General features: G+C 38.3%; 1 protein-coding gene across 8 annotated transcripts in view; it reads left to right on the top strand.

Annotated features, from left to right (window-relative positions):
• Positions 1 to 18,663, top strand: part of LOC105498445 (ASXL transcriptional regulator 3) — a 231,035-nt gene that overhangs the window by 171,463 nt on the left and 40,909 nt on the right. For 3 of the 8 annotated variants that reach the window (XM_071085476.1, XM_011770627.3, XM_071085474.1), the window contains one exon: positions 234 to 7,272. In XM_071085476.1, coding sequence (XP_070941577.1) covers positions 234 to 3,947 — 3,714 coding nt within the window. In that variant the 3' untranslated portion in view covers positions 3,948 to 7,272. Of the gene's footprint in view, positions 1 to 233; positions 7,273 to 10,885; positions 11,895 to 13,418; positions 13,649 to 18,663 lie in introns of those variants that run through there. The other 5 variants (XR_011616964.1, XR_011616963.1, XM_011770636.3 and 2 more) reach the window with 4 other exon arrangements.

The following is an 18,663-nucleotide window of genomic DNA, read 5'->3' as shown; positions in this document are numbered from 1 at the left end:
TTCCAAATGAAGTTACAATGGATGTTTTTGTAGATTAAAACAGATTAAAAACTTAATTTTTTATATTCATGCTACATTTCTTGTTGCTTTATACCCTAAAGGCACATCCAGGGATTTAGGTGTAGTTCATGGCACATTTTGAGATTATCTTTTCCCTTGCATTATCACCCTCTACGTGCCTCCTCTGTGATCATATATGAAGCACGTTATATATTTTTTTTCTCTCCTTTTAGATTCAGCTTTCCAAAATTGGGCCACCTTTTATAATCAAGAGCCAACCAGTCTCCAAACCCGAGTCTCGAGCATCCACTAGCACATCCGTCAGTGGCGGGAGGAACACAGGAGCCAGGACCCTCGCAGATATCAAGGCCCGGGCCCAACAAGCTCGGGCCCAGCGAGAGGCTGCTGCAGCTGCTGCCGTAGCTGCCGCAGCGAGCATTGTCTCTGGAGCCATGGGAAGCCCAGGAGAGGGTGGAAAGGCGAGAACCCTGGCACACATCAAAGAACAGACAAAGGCTAAGCTCTTTGCAAAGCATCAAGCTCGAGCCCATCTCTTCCAGACCTCTAAAGAGACCCGGTTGCCTCTGCTCAGCTCAAAGGAAGGGCCTCCAAACTTAGAAGTCTCTTCTACCCCTGAAACAAAAATGGAAGGTTCGACTGGTGTCATTATTGTCAATCCAAACTGTAGATCTCCTAGCAACAAGTCTGCCCACCTCCGGGAGACCACCACTGTACTACAGCAGTCTCTTAACCCAAGTAAACTTCCAGAAACTGCCACTGACTTATCTGTGCATAGTTCTGATGAAAACATACCTGTGTCACATGTATCTGAGAAGATTGTTTCATCTACCTCTTCTGAAAACAGCAGCGTGCCCATGCTTTTTAATAGACATTCTGTCCCTGTATCTGTTTGCAGCACTGCTCTATCGGGAGCAGTTAAAGAACATCCCTTTGTGAGTTCTGTTGATAAATCCTCCGTCCTGATGTCTGTTGACAGTGCAAACACTACAATTTCTGCTTGTAATATAAGCATGTTAAAAACCATCCAGGGAACTGACACTCCATGCATAGCCATTATACCAAAATGTATTGAAAGCACTCCCATTTCAGCCGCTACAGAGGGCTCCAGCATATCAAGCTCCATGGATGACAAGCAGTTACTAATATCAAGCAGCAGTGCTAGTAACGTAGTCTCCACTCAGTACACCTCTGTGCCAACTCCCGCCATCGGAAACAATTTGCCAAACCACCTCTCCGCTAGCTCTGTCTTGATTCCCCCGACGGGAATTAACAACAGGTTTCCTCCTGAGAAGATAGCCATACCTGGGAGTGAAGAACAGGCCACTGTATCCATGGGTACCACTGTGAGAGCAGCCCTCAGCTGCAGTGATTCCGTAGCGGTCACAGACTCTCTGGTTGCACACCCAACCGTTGCAATGTTTAGTGGAAACATGCTGACAATAAACTCTTATGATAGTCCTCCCAAGTTGAGTGCTGAAAGTCTGGACAAAAATTCAGGGCCTCGAAACAGGGCAGATAATTCTGGAAAACCTCAGCAACCACAAGGGGGCTTTGCACCAGCAGCCATAAACCGATCAATTCCGTGTAAAGTCATCGTTGACCACAGCACCACGCTGACCTCCAGTTTGTCTCTGACTGTCTCCGTTGAAAGTTCAGAAGCCAACTTGGACCTGCAGGGCAGGCCAGTGAGGACAGAGGCATCCATACAGCCCATGGCGTGTCCTCAGGTCTCTGTGATTAGTAGGCCTGAGCCAGTTGCCAGTGAAGGTGTAGATCACAGTTCCACTTTCATTGCTGCTTCGGCAGCAAAACAAGAGTGTAAAATATTGCAGGCCACCTGCACAAGTCTCCGAGAATTACCCCTTGTTCCAGATAAATTAAATGAGCCAACTGCTCCTAGTCATAACTTTGCTGAGCAGGCACGTGGCCCAGCTACGTTCAAAAGTGAGGCAGACACAACCTGTAGCAATCAGTATAACCCAAGTAACCGGATTTGCTGGAGTGATGATGGGATGAGGAGCACAGGACAGCCTCTGGTTACTCACTCGGGTTCAAGTAAACAAAAAGAATATCTAGAGCAGAATTGTCCAAAGGCTATCAAAACTGAACATGCCAGCTACTTGAACGTGTCCGAACTTCATCCCAGGAATCTCATAACAAATGTCGCTCTTCCTGTGAAATCTGAACTTCATGAAGCAGACAAGGGCTTTAGAATGGACACTGAAGACTTCCCCGGCCCTGAGCTGCCTCCTCCAGCTGCAGAGGTAGCCTCTAGTGTACAACAAACACAGAACGTGAAGGCTTCCACCTCGAGCCCCATGGAAGAGGCTATTTCCTTAGCTACCGACACCCTGAAAAGAGTCCCTGGTGCAGGGAGCTCAAGCTGTCGCCTGTCCTCTGTGGAGGCTAACAACCCGCTGGTGACGCAGTTACTACAGGGCAACCTGCCTTTGGAAAAAGTGTTGCCGCAACCCAGATTGGGAGCCAAGCTTGAAATCAACAGGCTTCCGTTGCCTCTTCAAACTACCTCAGTGGGTAAAACAGCGCCAGAGAGAAACGTTGAAATTCCGCCCAGCTCTCCAAATCCAGATGGTAAGGGCTACTTGGCAGGGACTCTTGCACCACTCCAAATGAGAAAGCGAGAAAACCACCCCAAAAAGAGAGTAGCTAGGACTGTAGGAGAACACACTCAAGTTAAATGTGAACCAGGAAAATTGTTGGTGGAGCCAGATGTTAAAGGGGTGCCTTGTGTCATCAATTCTGGCATGAGTCAGCTGGGACACAGCCAGACATTTAAGCAAGAATGGCTAAACAAGCACTCCATGCAGAACAGAATTGTTCACAGCCCTGAGGTCAAACAGCAAAAGAGACTGCTCCCCTCGTGTAGCTTCCAGCAGAACCTATTTCATGTTGACAAGAATGGCGGCTTCCACCCTGACGCTGGTACCTCACACAGACAGCAGTTTTACCAAATGCCTATGGCTGCCAGGGGCCCCATTCCTACTGCAGCTCTGTTACAGGCCTCTTCCAAGACCCCAGTGGGGTGTAATGCATTTGCCTTCAACAGGCATCTTGAACAGAAGGGATTGGGAGAGGTTAGTCTTTCCTCAGCACCTCACCAGCTAAGGTTAGCCAACATGTTATCCCCCAATATGCCCATGAAAGAAGGTGATGAGGTGGGAGGCACTGCACATGCAATGCCAAACAAAGCGCTAGTACATCCGCCGCCGCCACCGCCTCCCCCTCCCCCTCCCCCTCCACCCTTGGCTTTGCCCCCGCCTCCCCCCCCACCACCTCCACTACCTCCACCTCTCCCTAATGCAGAAGTCCCATCCGATCCAAAACAACCTCCAGTTACCATGGAAACCACTAAGAGACTTAGTTGGCCACAGTCCACGGGCATATGTAGCAATATAAAATCGGAACCTCTTTCTTTTGAGGAAGGTTTAAGCAGCAGCTGTGAACTGGGCATGAAACAAGTTTCCTATGACCAGAATGAAATGAAAGAACAGTTAAAAGCATTCGCACTAAAAAATGCAGATTTCTCTTCCTATTTGCTTTCTGAGCCACAAAAGCCTTTTACCCAATTAGCTGCTCAGAAAATGCAGGTGCAGCAACAACAGCAGCTCTGTGGAAATTATCCAACAATACACTTTGGTAGCACGAGTTTCAAAAGGGCAGCATCTGCAATTGAAAAGTCCATTGGGATTTTGGGAAGTGGCTCCAATCCTGCCACGGGCTTGCCTGGTCAGAACGCTCAGATGCCCGTTCAGAACTTTGCCGACAGCAGCAATGCAGATGAATTGGAACTGAAATGCTCTTGCCGGCTGAAAGCCATGATTGTGTGCAAAGGCTGTGGGGCCTTCTGCCATGACGACTGCATAGGTCCTTCAAAACTCTGTGTAGCATGCCTGGTTGTACGATAAGAGATGAGTGAAAGATGCAGTATCCCTTTTCCACACGGAAAAGCCAAATAGCATCAGCAGCAACACATCGAATAATGCAGTGGTTTCTATCATGCTAATTTATTTTGCTTTGAAGCAGGTACCTTTTCTCTATGGCATTATTTTCTTGCATTTCTCATAAAGGGGAGGATGCATTCCCAACTGAATGGCTCACTGGCATGTCTTTTACATGTTCAGCTGCCATTCCTAGCTTTGGAAAGTTTCTTTCTGTCCATGTGTATACAAGTCAATGCCCCATTTTTGTTTTTCTTTTAACCCCGGTGTAGATAGGAAAAGGAAATTTTTAATTACTTAATAACCAGAAATGCAGATATATAAAGAGAATGAGAGGAATGATTTAAAGTGGTTATGCATTTTTCTATAGATGAGCCATTACAGCAAGGAATTTTACAGTTGACTTTTCTGGACCTGGCTTTACCACAGTGATTAAATCCTATTTAGAAAGGGGAGTCTGATTTAAATGTGTGATTCCTTGTATTTACTCCTATCACAAAAGATATATGAAAGGAGGTATGCCATTGATGAAATCCACTATCCTGAGTATTACCTTTCCTCCTGTTTTATTCTTTCTCAAAGACTATGGCAGAATATCTGGATCTTCCTTGGATTTTGTACACATATTGTAATGAAATGTGTCCTACATCTGAAATTGCAGCATGGGACTCATGCCCAGCAATCTGGTTCTAGCCCTTTGACACCTGATCATATGAAATCAATTGGTCAGCCAATAGCCATAAGCCCAGAGGATTTTAGAGCTTCATGTATGGCTTTTAAGAGTAGGTTTGGAAAAAAAAAAAAAAAAAAAAAAAAAAAAAAAGGCCCTAAAATTCAAAGCAAGGAAATAAAATGCTGTATATGAACACATAAATGTGTTGATAATGTAAATATCCTATTCATGGTAATCAATTACTAGATATTAAAATGGGGGGTGGAAATCATTGTAGCCCTTTATTGATGACACCCGTGCATTCTGGCTTCAGACCTTCAGAGGTTGGCCCTCTCCTTTTAAAAGTGTCATTGATGATAAGAGGGACTACCCAAGCTAAAGCATCAACATTTTTCAGAACAATTATTTTTCTCATTATTTACAACCTATATAATTCAACCCTTATTTCAAAAAAAAAAAAAAACTGTTCTAGGTATGGCATGTTTTGTTTTTCCCTCAGGTATATTCAATACATTCTTCATATTTAGGGGAACTGCTTTTGAAAAAGGGATACTGCATCTTAACAGTTATCTTCTGTGTGCATCCAGTAAAATCTGCGTGTTGAGTATTTGAGCTACATTCCATATACTTTGGCCACCCTCAAACCAGAGGACAGCCGTAGTTCAGGAGGCTCTGTTTTCAAAAGCAAGTTCAGAAGCACATGCACATTGAGGAAAGATGAAAGAAAACAAAAACCAACCACGCCCATTTAACTTCAGATTACAGAGCACAAAATGTGGAGTGCCATTAACCCATTGATTGATTGTGGCTGTAGAATTTGAAAAACAAACGTAGGGGGGTGGGGAATCATCTGTATCCAGGGTAAGAATGACCGATATTTTCACATGGGATCATCCTAGTCACTGTAAACTTTTTGACATTCCCGTAAAACACGTCTTAAAAGTTGACTGGAATGAGCAGAAATTACATTCCTGAAAACAAGAACACTTGTGATTTTTTATAATAACAAACTATATGATATGTTTTTTTCTCCATATTTATTGTGATGTTGCCAAATTTCTTTAGGTGATAGAGACATCATTTCGAATAACAAATTGCTGATAGTGAGAGGTACTTTATCTTAGAAAGAAAAGAAAGGCCTGCTGCTGTAGCCATGATTTTGGTGCTTCAGTACTGTCATTTCTGTTTTTCACAGTAAAATTGGCAAAACTAATGACTGAGAACGTTAGCAATGCACTTAACCAGCCTTTCCCAAGGAATGCAGCATAAGTTCCAGCGGATCCTTAGTTTTCTCTTCACTGCACGCCAGGTTGTGTTGGGGTGGCATCCTTATCAGTGGTGTCTTTTGTCTGCCTGGCTCTGATATCATCCTGATTTCAAAGATCATGCTCTTAGTCTCACAGCGGGGCACCCTTATAATATAGACACTTGCATGCCAACTCCTTCCAAACTCAATCACTGCTTTACCAGTGTCAGATACTGTCTACACCAGCAAATTGAAGCCCATCACATCAGTAACTGACATGGTGTTGGAAGAAACTCCAGTCTACAGAACCTTTGCACTCGGTATGTGAGGTACAATTGAGGCTGATGAGGTACTGAGCTCATTACCAGTTCCTTCATTATTGAATACTGCCTGCAAGTTGCTTATTGGGAATAAGGAAAAGTGTCCTTCTCTATGTTTGATTTTTCACATAACAGGCTTGGAGAATCAGTTGTTGATAGTGCATGGATTCTATCATCCAGGTCCGATTAGCATAATTTTTCTGTGCCCTTGCTTTTTTGTTTTGTTTTGTTTTGTTTTTTTTGTTTGTTTGTTTGTTTTTTTTTTGCTCCAGTTCAAATTCCTAGTGTTCTCACATGGTTTATATTACTGAAAAATTAGTATCTTTAAGCTAAAATATAAGGGAAAGGAAGAAGAGAAATTTAGATGTAAAATGTGGGTCAGATATTTTATAGGTTTCCATTTGAGATATATATACACACAAAAGCCAGTATATTTGAATTGACTGAGTAGGTTCTTAGTTTTCTGATTTCTACATGTGTCTGCTATGTGCAAATGGAGTATGTTATTTACTACATGGTTATTGTGGTGTGTGCAAATGTTAGCACGTGCATTATCCTGATTACTGGACACAGTTTTATTCTTACCAGGAATAGAACTTGCACATGTACCATACAATTTTTTTTTTTACTCACAAAGGATGTATTTCCCTAAGTAGCACTTTTGGAGCAGGGGAAGGAAGAAAACTGCTATTCCCTAATCCTCCTCCTATAAGATATGCATATGCCTGAGGTGTATAAAGACATTTAGGTTAGTTAATGGGCATGTTAATAAGAGCATTCTGATGCAAATTCACTTTCAAAATGAAAACATTTTTTCTTCCCCAAAGTGAGAATAGCAGAAATTTTGGTGAACTGAGCACCATAGTTATATATTTCCCTGCGAAGGTCTAGTTTGAAGAAAGCAAAACTTGAAAACAAACCTATGAGGTTGAGCCTGGTTGCTATGAAGACTTTGGGGTGGTGTGTGTTTCTGGGATGAGCTATATAGAAGGTTTAGTTGACTGCTGGACCTTGGATATTCTTACTTGGTTCAAAATAAACACACAAAAACAAGCTGGTGCATATGGTGCTTTATAATGCAGTGGAGAGTAAGAATACGCATTGCTGTAGCCCCATTTCATTTACAAACCCTCGCACAATTTCAAAAGTGGAAGTTACCGTGGCCTCTGGTTTCCCACTTCCTCCGTGGTATAATGAAGTCCCAGGTTTTAGAAGCTGAAGCCAAGCCTAGGGTAGCATCGTCTGTATGGTGGTGAGGCCCAGCATGGCAGTAGCTGCCTAGTGGGAATGACCCCTTCTGAGCACGCAGAGCCCAGAGTCACTGTCCATCTCCGTTCCCAGAGAACAATTGTGAAGAGTCCTAGAACAGGAACTCGGAATCAGACTGTCAGGGGCCTATGCAGCCAAAATGTTACTAAATATAAAATTCCTGTCGTCTTCAGTCTTCATGCTTTGTCACTGTAAAGCGAACAAAAAGCATTTTTACTATAATTTAAAGGAGCTGCTTTTTTATAGCACATACTATTTCGCTTTGTACTATATTTGATAGTTGCAGAATAATTTAGACTGTAGAAAAACTTTGTTGTATTTGTACTGTTCTTGAATGTTTCAAAGAAAGTGCTTTACTTGGTTGCCATAATTTTCTTGTACTGCTGTATTCCCCTCCGTCCCCTACTTCATGGAAACCTGATATGGTACATATTTTCAGTAGTTTTTTTTTTTTTTTTTTAATGTGTGTTCGTTTGTACTTTTTTTTTTTTTTTTTGGTCAGTATTCTGAATGTTTACATCTGTTTGACATTAGCCATTTAATGCCTTTTTTAAAGGCGGTATTACTCCTACAGTGTAACAGCAAAATGTGAAATCAACCCAAACATAACATGCATGACAAACACAGATTGGGGGCGAAGGCCCTGAACCTACATAGACATTTTATATCAGCATACAGAAAAGTAAAATCCTCCTTCAGTCCTCTACCAAAGAATATATTATTCCCACAGGAAAAACTCAGAAAAGGTGTGTAAAATCCTCAGAAGGGGGAGCAGTTGATTCAGTAAGACTGCAACAATTTAATACTGTTACGCTTGCTTTGATACCTGACTAAATGTGACTGAGTGCAACAAGCATTTAAAAAAATTTTTAGGCAGTGTTTTGTTTAGAATTCAGGGATCATGCATTCTTTAATGGTGCTGTTTGTTTTTTATTTCTTTTCTACAAAGAAAACAAGTGTTGCCTACAAAAGTGACTGCTCACAATACCATAAGTTAAATGAAATGAAGTGTTTGTCTCTTCATGTTTCTCTGTCTTTCCCTTTCTCAAAGTAACAACTTGGGTTTCAATATTAAGATATTCTGGAGAAAATAAAGAAATTAAACATGAAATAATTGTCATTTTAATTTTTTAATAAAATGAAGTGATTTATATATGTTAAATGTACTAACAATTGAAAATTCTATTTTAAAAAAGTATAGGGACAACTTAAACCGTATACTGTTAAATTACTCATGCTGCTTTTTGGTAATGGTGACTTGTCAACATATAGTTATAACTATGTTTAAAACAGGAAAAGCTAAAACTGAAACTTCAGAAATGAATGGTAGCTGTTAATGCTTATCATTTAAGACTATATTTGAACTTTCTGTTTTCATTAAGGTCTTCATTTTTTATACCAAAAAGCATTCAGTTAAACAAATTGTTACTATCACATGTATTTTTAACTTTCAAAATGAATAATTCAGAAAATGATCTCTTAAAAGAATTGCTTTGGTTAATTTTTTAAAATCCTACATGAAATATTATAGCTAGAGTTATTTGAGTGAAATGCTGTGAGCCATTAAAATAAAATTGGCTCAGTTATATTTACCTAGGTTAAAGAAATATGCATATCTTTTCAGTAAGATGAATCAAAGCATTAAACACAGTTGGCTATTAAATCTGCTGTTTTTTCATCTACACAGAAAATGTTGTGTTTAGCCACCAGATGGCGAAAGAGGATATTTACTTTTGTAGGGAAAAAAAAATACTTTTTCCTCCTCCAAAAACCAAATTTAATAGTAATACTAAAAGTCCAATTTATTCACGTCAGTAGAGGATGGGTATTTCTAGGTTAATTACATTATTTTCACTACAATGATGATGCTTTTTCCACGATTTTTTCTACTAACATATTTACAAAATGCTTTCTTAATTTTATTTTGAATTGCAGAGTTTGTTTTTAAAATTGTTTCTCATTGCATTACCCCACAGGCATTATCTAGTCCAAAACCTATTAGGATAAAACTGAACAGCTCAGCATTCTCTAAGCTGACATTTAGTGAAACTTACCCGAATGCTCTGTGCGTTTTTATTTTAATAAAAGTACAATTACACAATTTTTGTATAAATGTCCCATTATTTTTAATACAATAATGTAGCCTAATTTAAATAATAATTTATGTTAGAATCTAAAGTATTTATTTGTATCCATCATAGCACTTATCAAAGAACAAGTGATTTATCCGGTATTTACCACATAAATACTTCATTGTAATAGAACATAATTATGTTATTTAGAAGGATCCCAGCTAGCATGTAGTTGATACAACAGTTTTGGCCTTCTTTCTACAGAAGACAATTGAACAGAAATCCTAGAAAGTGTTTCACATCCCATAAAATTATTTGAAGTCTATAGATCGCCTAGACTGAATATTTCAAGCGAAGATCACACACAGTGCTTCACAGTGATCTGCAAAAATGATAAGTTGAAATAATCAAATGTCACAACTAATTTAGAAGTCTAAATTGAGTAATGAACCCAGTCCTCATCCCTATAGAAACTTTTACCCAAGTTGCCAATGTAATGACCATAGACTCTCACTACTTAGAGGAAAATCGCTTGAGTTAAGAAAACAAAGGTTGAAGTATTGACCATTTTATTTAACCAGTTTTAAGTTTTGCAACTATAGTAAATATCCCATTGTGCTATCTATTTAAGTAAAGCATGTATTAAAAATATTTGACAATCTTTGAAGGGTCAACCAACCAGTCTAAGCACATGCTACACAAAAGCAATGGCCCTATAAAAACACATCAGCGAAGACTGGCTGAATGGCAGTTCTGTGAATGAAGGAACCCCTGAGTCTGCTTTTATCAGCAGTTAGGATTTTTACTTAGTACCTTCATTGTATTTATGGGAAAGTCTGTTTCAGAGGTACTTTGTTTAAGCTAAAATTACCATCTAAAGTCTCATTTTAAAATTTTTATTTCTTCATTGTAAATTCACAAATTATAGTTGTACATATTTATGGGTTAAAAAGTGATGTTACAATTTATGAATACAATATGGAGTAGTTAAATCAAGCTAGTGAACATAGTCATCATCTCAAATACTTGTTTTTTTGTGGTGAGAATATTTGAAATGTACTCAGTAGTTTTGAAGTGTACAGGTCCTCATTTAGTAAACTCACCATGCTGTGCAAATGGACACTCCTCATAAATAACAACTTGGCCCGAGAGTAGGAGCACCAGCTCCTTTAAAACAAGGTCTCGGACGCTTGAAGTTATATACGTTCCATCTCATTTTCTATAGGGTCATCACAAAGTATTTTGTCAAAAGTTTTTAAATTGAAAATATATTTCACTGTTGATTCAACTTATATCTGTAGTTTCATATTATGATTTTCTTTCAGGAAAACAGTGTGTCCAGAATCTTCATTCTTCAATGAAGAAGGGACACAGAGGGACCTCAGAGGAGTGCAGAACTATGGTTCCATTTTCCTTGATTCATTTCAGTGACCAATTCTGGGATGTTAATAGCATCGTCCCAGATATAGCAAAGTATGACTGACCTCAGTAACGGTAGGAAATGTGAGCTTTTCCTGGGTTTCTCTCTCCTCCTATAGAAGTGACAACATTTATGTGTATCCATTTATATATAAATGAAACATTTCCTAGTGTAATATGAACATCATTTGCAAATCAGTTTGTCTTAAAATGAGGATTTGAAAGGATTGGCGTAGGAATAGGGACAGTATTCTATAATGGTTTCTAAGTGGAAGCCACTAACACATTTTATACCCCTTCTTCCTTTAACCTGTAAGTTCAATGTAGATTTCTTTGTTTCTTTTGGTGCATATTTTTGATAAAATCTTTACATCTCCAGGAAGAATAGTAAAAGCTATGAAAAATTAGCTGGTAGCTTAGAAAACGTCAACAAATTTAAAAACTTTTACAAACTATATTCAGAGTAGGACTTTATGAATAATCTATTACCTCTCCTGGATAAATACTGAATGTCCTCACCTTTTGTTCATCAGAAAGACTGTGAGATTGGTAGCAGCCAGTTTCTTTCTTTTTCTTCTTCATATGCTGATATTGGAAAGAGTCTTTGGTAGAAACTTTTCTATCCAAAAAGATTTGCTTGGCAGCAACTGGGAATAATCAAAGCTACCAGTCCTTACAATTCCAGTTTTATAATTGTGACTTTCAGTAATATTATTACCTTAAAAAATAAGCCTAAAGAAGACATTATGATCTGAATATGGAGGAGATTTTACAAATTCCCTTCATATCGATAAACTTTTAAGAGTTTTCAGTGTATACTACAGCGATTTTCCAGAGCTGTTCCAAAAAGGCCTTATTAAAAAAATATAGCATTCATTTAGAAATAATTGATATGGTTAAAAATAATTTATTAAATTATTTAAAATAACAGTTAAGATAGCATGATTTTAAAATTTCTATTAAAAATAAAGATTAAAAAGTCATAGTTGATAACATTATTAAATGTATTAATTTTAAAACAATAATTGATAATATTAGTGAAATGCAGTGTAACAAGTGCCACAAAGCATTTTACAGGTATTATCACATTTATTTTTTAAAAACGTATAAAGAAAGCACCATTTTTGTATCTATAATAAATAAGGAATCTGAGGCTTAGAGAGCTTAAAGTTAAGGACACTCAGCTAAGATTTGGGGTATAAAGATTTATCAGAAACAAAAGCTCATCCTCTTATTTGCTAGAAGATGCAATGACTGCTACACAGATTTTGCTAACTCCTGAGGATTCCTAGAAAAATCAGAGGGTCTCAGACCTTGAAAAAATATATAGGTTAGTGGGAAAGACAATAAAATAATTTAGTCTGACAAGAATATAACCAAGATATGTGCAAGGTTCAATGAGGAAGGAAGCAACCAAGTGGGTGAAACTATGTAGGGTTGCCAGTGGCTGAGAATGAGACCTCTAGAAGGACACATATTCCTCTCATCTGCCATGGTTTAAGGGCAGTACCACGGGGCAGGAGAGCAAGTTTTTCCCCATCAGTATACCAATTGCTTTCCTGGAACAGGGTTCATCAATAAAGAGACTGTTTTTTTCTGATAATGATCTTTTTAAGTTTTTTGACTGTCCACTAGAGAAAAAAAAAATCAAGCTTGTAAAGAATTAAAAGTTAGTTTTCTTCAGAAGTCTTACTGGGGACTATAGACTCAGGACTATAGCCTTGGAGAGATCTTTCAGAGAGGTGCCATAAGACTATTCCAAAACTGTTTTGGCTCATCGCTTTTATACAGGCAGTGAAGGTTCAGTACGTGCAAAATCATATCAAATTCTGGGTGCAAGAGTACATCTGGTTATAGATTGTAGAGGCATAATCACTGACCCTGCAGGCATTATCTTATTGTAGGAATAGGCAAGGCCTAGGGTCATTTATCCTTTAAGGAATATAGTGACTCATTCAAGAGATGTGGGAACCGTGTGCTCTATCCAGTTTTGTCTTCAAAGCATTCTTCCAGAGAACTGCATCTTGTCACAGAGTCAGGGGGCTTTGTGAAATTATGCTGGCAGGCAGACATGAGCAAGCATGGCTTTCTATATTTACTACTTGATCCTTTACATAGTTCAGAGCTCTGTCCCTAAAGCCTTCTTTCATGAATCTAGGAATTTGTTCAGATGTTGGTAATGTTAATAATTGACATTTTAGAAGTTAACATATTGAAACAATATTTATGGTGCCTGATGTCCTTGGTGGTCATTGACTCTTTAATACTTTTTTAAAAATATAAGACATATTCCCGTGTGTAAAAGTCAACTAGTGTTACAGAGACTACTACAGAAACCAATGGCAAAAAAATGGAGTATCTTGATATAAATTGCAAAGTGAGCAATTAATTTTTTTAAAGGAGAAGAAATTGCTTCTGACTATTCCTGTTACTTAATAGGATTCAAATAAGAAAACAAAGAGTTACACATGCAAGCTGCAAGTTTGGATTGAAGTCAAGGAACTTATAAATGTGTCATCCAGTACTTTTGAGAAATAAAAGCTCCCCACTCTGCTGGTGATCACAGAAGGAAAATATTTTCATCATTGGAGAAAATGAAAGCATACAAGAGTCATCCAGCTGATAACACCAAGATATATATAGTGCCAGAGATTAGCTTCACCTGTGTCAGTATTTTTCCAAGACACGCTTGCCTGGTTAAGTGAATCCTACCACTCTCTTAATTCCACGCTGGTGACCGAGGACACAAGCGATGACTGTCACTCCACAGAGAAGCCTAGTCTGTAGCACCAAGTGGTCCATGCTGCGTTGTCATCCTGCCTCAGCTGTGAGAGCGTGACGTTGGGTGATTCACATTCCTGCTTCGTGTCTGACTCATCATCTTGCCCACAGGCCAAACCCATCTTTTATCACCTCTTGCTTGCAAATATTTATCTTAAAGCCATCTGGCAACCTAATGTTTTAAGTATCTTAATAAGTATTTATTTGAAGATAATGTGAAACTAAGAAATTTATAACTTTACATTTAGTGAGAAATTGCATTTTCCTATTTTCAAAAAGAGATTTTAACTTCCTTTTCTACTTAAGTAAAACGTGTCATCTCACTGAATTTAAAAAGACCTCACTCCTTGACCTTTAATATTTGTCAAGGGATTCTAAAGATGAAGGCACTTTCAGTGCCAAAATTCATCCAACATTCAATAAGCAAAATTTTTTCTATCACCATCTCTATGCTAGGCCCTGAATTACACGGAATACAGCGTTTTTCTGGTGACTTGATTTTTCAAGAAAATTTGTACCATAAAACATTATCATAAGGCGGAAGAAATTTATCAGAAATGCTATTCAAACATACCTTTCTGGGTCATCCTATTTCCCAGAACAGCTTGCGTATGGATGGAGAGAATAATTGAGGAATGCAAGTTCTGAAAAGATGTCTCTTTTGAAGTTATATTTAATTTCCAGACTGCTCTATCCAGGCTCAGAGTCAAAATATTTAGCAATATAGTAGAAGATGCAAAATAGTTTTCTGCATCTTCTATTGGAGAAACTATGCTTTCTAATATAAAATGGGGAGAAAGAAAGAAAGAAAAACTCCCATATATGGAGAATGGTTTGTCATCAAATTTGGCTCATCTGGAGAAAACAGCACAGATGGTCTAGCTTGCTTCAGGATTGCAGTTTTGTGCCATGCATGATTCACCAGAGAAGGTAAATCAGCATCTGTTCATTTCATTTTGTGTTCACTGTTGTAGTAATAGGTAGTAATGTGCATTAACATTCTTTTGTTGCTAGACCTTAGCACGCAAATGAGTGTTATTTTCTAGCTAAATTAGACATTATTTTTTCTATAGTTTTACATTCAGATTAATGAAGTGATGCTGAAAAAAAATAAAACCACCTTTCCAGGTTACTAAGATTTGGGAACTCTTCGGTTGGAACACCCTTTCGTCAAGACCTAAAAGTAATTTCCTTCTTTTTTTTTTTTTTTTTTTTAAAGACTATCAAAGTAATTTATCAGAAAGAAAAAACTGGACTCTGTGTTCAGTTATTCTTACACGTGGTTGTTTATTAAAATATGGTCATGGGACATTTCTGTTTATGACTGTGAAGGTGAATTTTAAAACATCCTTCCACACACAGATTTGACCTGTTTTTATGTTTCATAGTAGGCTAATATATTACCAAAAATGAATGATAACTTTAATAATGGAAAAATCTGATTTCCTGACTCATAGTTTAGCAAATAGATTTATGCAAATCTGATGAAGTTAGTTTCTGTGTGGAAAGCAAATGTCTTTCTGGACTGTGCACAACACAGATCCCTATATTCCTTTTTGGTCATTCCCTGAGTGATATCTTATGGTTACAGGGAGCTATAGTTCATTTATGGTGAGCCTTATATGTCTCTGGACTAAAATTTACTGAAGAGAAGGTGTAATATCTCTTCTACTTTGGTATCTGTAGTTGCTTCCATCGTGCATAACATGGGGATAATTCATTAATACACAAAATAAATATTTGTGTCATAGATTTCTCTTTGCCAGGGCATGGCAGAGATGCTATGGGTACCACAATGAACAAATTGTCAACATTCTTGAGCTTTTGTTCCAGTGGATGGAGACAGGTAACAAAGAGATAAATACAAAACACATATAGTATATTTGAAAATGGTAAGTGCTATGAAGGAAAACAAAGCATCGTAAGTATATAAAAAATATCAGAGCATGGAGGTTGTAATGTATAAAGGGTTCCCAGAGAAGGCCTAGCTGAAAAGGTGCTATGAACTGAAATGTGGCCCCCCTACCAAATTCGTAAGTTGAACCTCTAAACCCAATGTAACTGTATGTGGAAATAAGACCTATAATGAGGTAATTAAACTTAAATAAGGTCATAAGGGTGGGACTGTAATCCAAGAAAATTGATGTCCTTACAAGAAGAGCGAGACACCAGATCTCTGTCTGTCCATGTGAACACAGAGGAAAGACCATGTGAGGACACAGCAAGAAGGCTGCCATCTGCAAGCCAGGAAGAGAGACCTCTCCAGAAACCAACCCTGCTGTCACTTTGATTTTGGACTTCCAGCGTCCAGAACTATAAGAAAATAAGTTTCTATTGTTGAAGCCACCAGTCCATGGTATTCTGTTGTGCAGCCCAAAACAACCGAGAGGGAAAGAATATTTGCATAGAGAATGGAAGATGTGAAAGTGTGGGACCACGTCAAGTGGACAACAAGCGGAGAGGCCTCCTATGCAGAGGCAGAAACAAATGTAAGGCTCTGGATCTCAGTGTACGATGGTAGGTAATTAAAATAAAATTATCTCTCATTCTCAGAATCTCCTATTAAGAAGAGGAGGCTCCTATACAAGGTAAGATAATGAACTTGTAAGGGTTTCTGTTTATCAAGGTTCTTGCATGAGTGATGAGATCAGCTATTTTTGAAGACCCAACTTGACAAAAAGTGTAACTTTTTCAGTAAATGATTTAAATTATTTATTTTTCCTTTGCCCATGTCCTTAGACTTCTAAGAAAAAGTAGGATTATTTATTCACCAAGCAAGATAATAAAGGGTCTTATGTATTAATCACTTTATCTCAGGCTTTGCTAGATCTAAAGCCACCTATGAGAACTAAGAAGGTGGTTTTCTCATTTTCAGATAAGGAAAGTAAGAGTCAAAGTTATTAAGTCAGCTGAAAGAACCCACTTTCTCCAAAGGTGCTGCCCTTTTAAACTATGCAGTTTTAGGTAAATTTCAGTGTGCGTGGACTGCTCCAGTCTTCTTTGTTGTGAATAGCTGTACTTTTTTTTTTTCTTTTTTCTTTTTTATTATTATACTTTAAGTTCTAGGGTACATGTGCATAACGTGCAGGTTTGTTACATAAGTATACTTGTGCCATGTTGCTGTGCTGCACCCATCAACTCGTCAGCACCCATCAACTCGTCATTTACATCAGGTATAACTCCCAATGCAATCCCTCCCCTCTCCCCCCTCCCCATGATAGGCCCCGGTGTGTGATGTTCCCCTTCCCGAGTCCAAGTGATCTCATTGTTCAGTTCCCACCTATGAGTGAGAACATGCGGTGTTTGGTTTTCTGTTCTTGTGATAGTTTGCTAAGAATGATGGTTTCCAGCTGCATCCATGTCCCTACAAAGGACACAAACTCATCCTTTTTTATGGCTGCATAGTATTCCATGGTGTATATGTGCCACAATTTCTTAATCCAGTCTGTCACTGATGGACATTTGGGTTGATTCCAAGTATTTGCTATTGTGAATAGTGCCGCAATAAACATACGTGTGCATGTGTCTTTATAGCAGCATGATTTATAATCCTTTGGGTATATACCCAGTAATGGGATGGCTGGGTCATATGGTACATCTAGTTCTAGATCCTTGAGGAATCGCCATACTGTTTTCCATAATGGTGGAACTAGTTTACAATCCCACCAACAGTGTAAAAGTGTTCCTATTTCTCCACATCCTCTCCAGCACCTGTTGTTTCCCCATTCTGTCACTCAGGCCGGAATGCAGTAGTGTATCATGGCTCACTGCAACCTCAAACTCCAGGGCACAATTGATCCTCTCACCACAACCTCCAGAGTTGCTGTGATTATAGGCATGAGCCACTGCACCTGGCTAGCTGTAAATTTTAAGAAAACTGTCAGTAGAGATATGTTTTTGTTTAGTGGAGTATTTTGTTACTTTTTTTCAAAACTTCTGAACACTGTATACACCACTTGACCTGTACTTGACAATTAAAAATGCAAAGGCTTAAAAAATCCAAAAAACATAAATTCAAGGTTTACCTTTCAATAAACTCTAAAAGCATCTGCTCTGAATACTCACTTGCCATATTTAAGTACCATGGGGAAGAGAGAAACCAGTAAGCATACAATAACTGTGTACTGAACCAGGAAGAAACTTCGTCTGGCTGGCTGTACCTCTACCTTTCTGTATATAGCCTGACAGAATACTAGAGTTGAAAGAACACAGACCATAGGACCAGAAAGTCTTGTTTGAATTCAGATTTTGACATTTACAAACAATGTAATCTGGGTTACTTAACCCATCTGACCGTCCAAGCTTACCTATAAGATGGAATTACGGTAACCTGCAAGATTGTTGTGAGGGTAGAATACATATATACTGCTTAGCATAATGTTTGTTGTTTGTTATGATCACAATATATGATCTCTAGTATTCAAAGAGTCATATTCTTCCTAACAGAGTCTTCAAAGCCTGCATTTTGAAATTGGAAATGAACTCTCGATAAACACCATTGTTCCCTTAGTATTACCCTAACGTTAGGATATATCATCATTTCCACTTAATAAAGGAAGAAATTGAGACAAATGAAAGCTAAATGTTCTTCCCAGTTTGTGCATTTTCTAGTAATGTTATTGTTGAGGTCCTCAGCCTATATAATTTTATTCAGATTGCTAATGGTTCTGAAACTTCAAAGTGCATTGAAATGGATGCTGAATTCTGGCCCTCACCCTTGAGGTTTTTATGTTGGATCACTCTAAGTGATTCTAATCAGAAAGTTCTAATCAGAAAGCAACAAACACATTGTACCAGAATCTTTCTCTATATAAACTATTAATTTACCACTTAATATTGGAAGGCTGAAAATCATTGGCTACCTAGCCTTCAAATTTCACAACAGTTATCTGTAAGAGTAAAT

Source organism: Macaca nemestrina, chromosome 19 (assembly GCF_043159975.1).
Source record: "Macaca nemestrina isolate mMacNem1 chromosome 19, mMacNem.hap1, whole genome shotgun sequence".
NCBI classification, from domain to species: Eukaryota; Metazoa; Chordata; class Mammalia; order Primates; family Cercopithecidae; genus Macaca; species Macaca nemestrina.
Note: the sequence above shows the minus strand (reverse complement) of the source record. Positions and strands in the feature narration are given on the sequence as shown.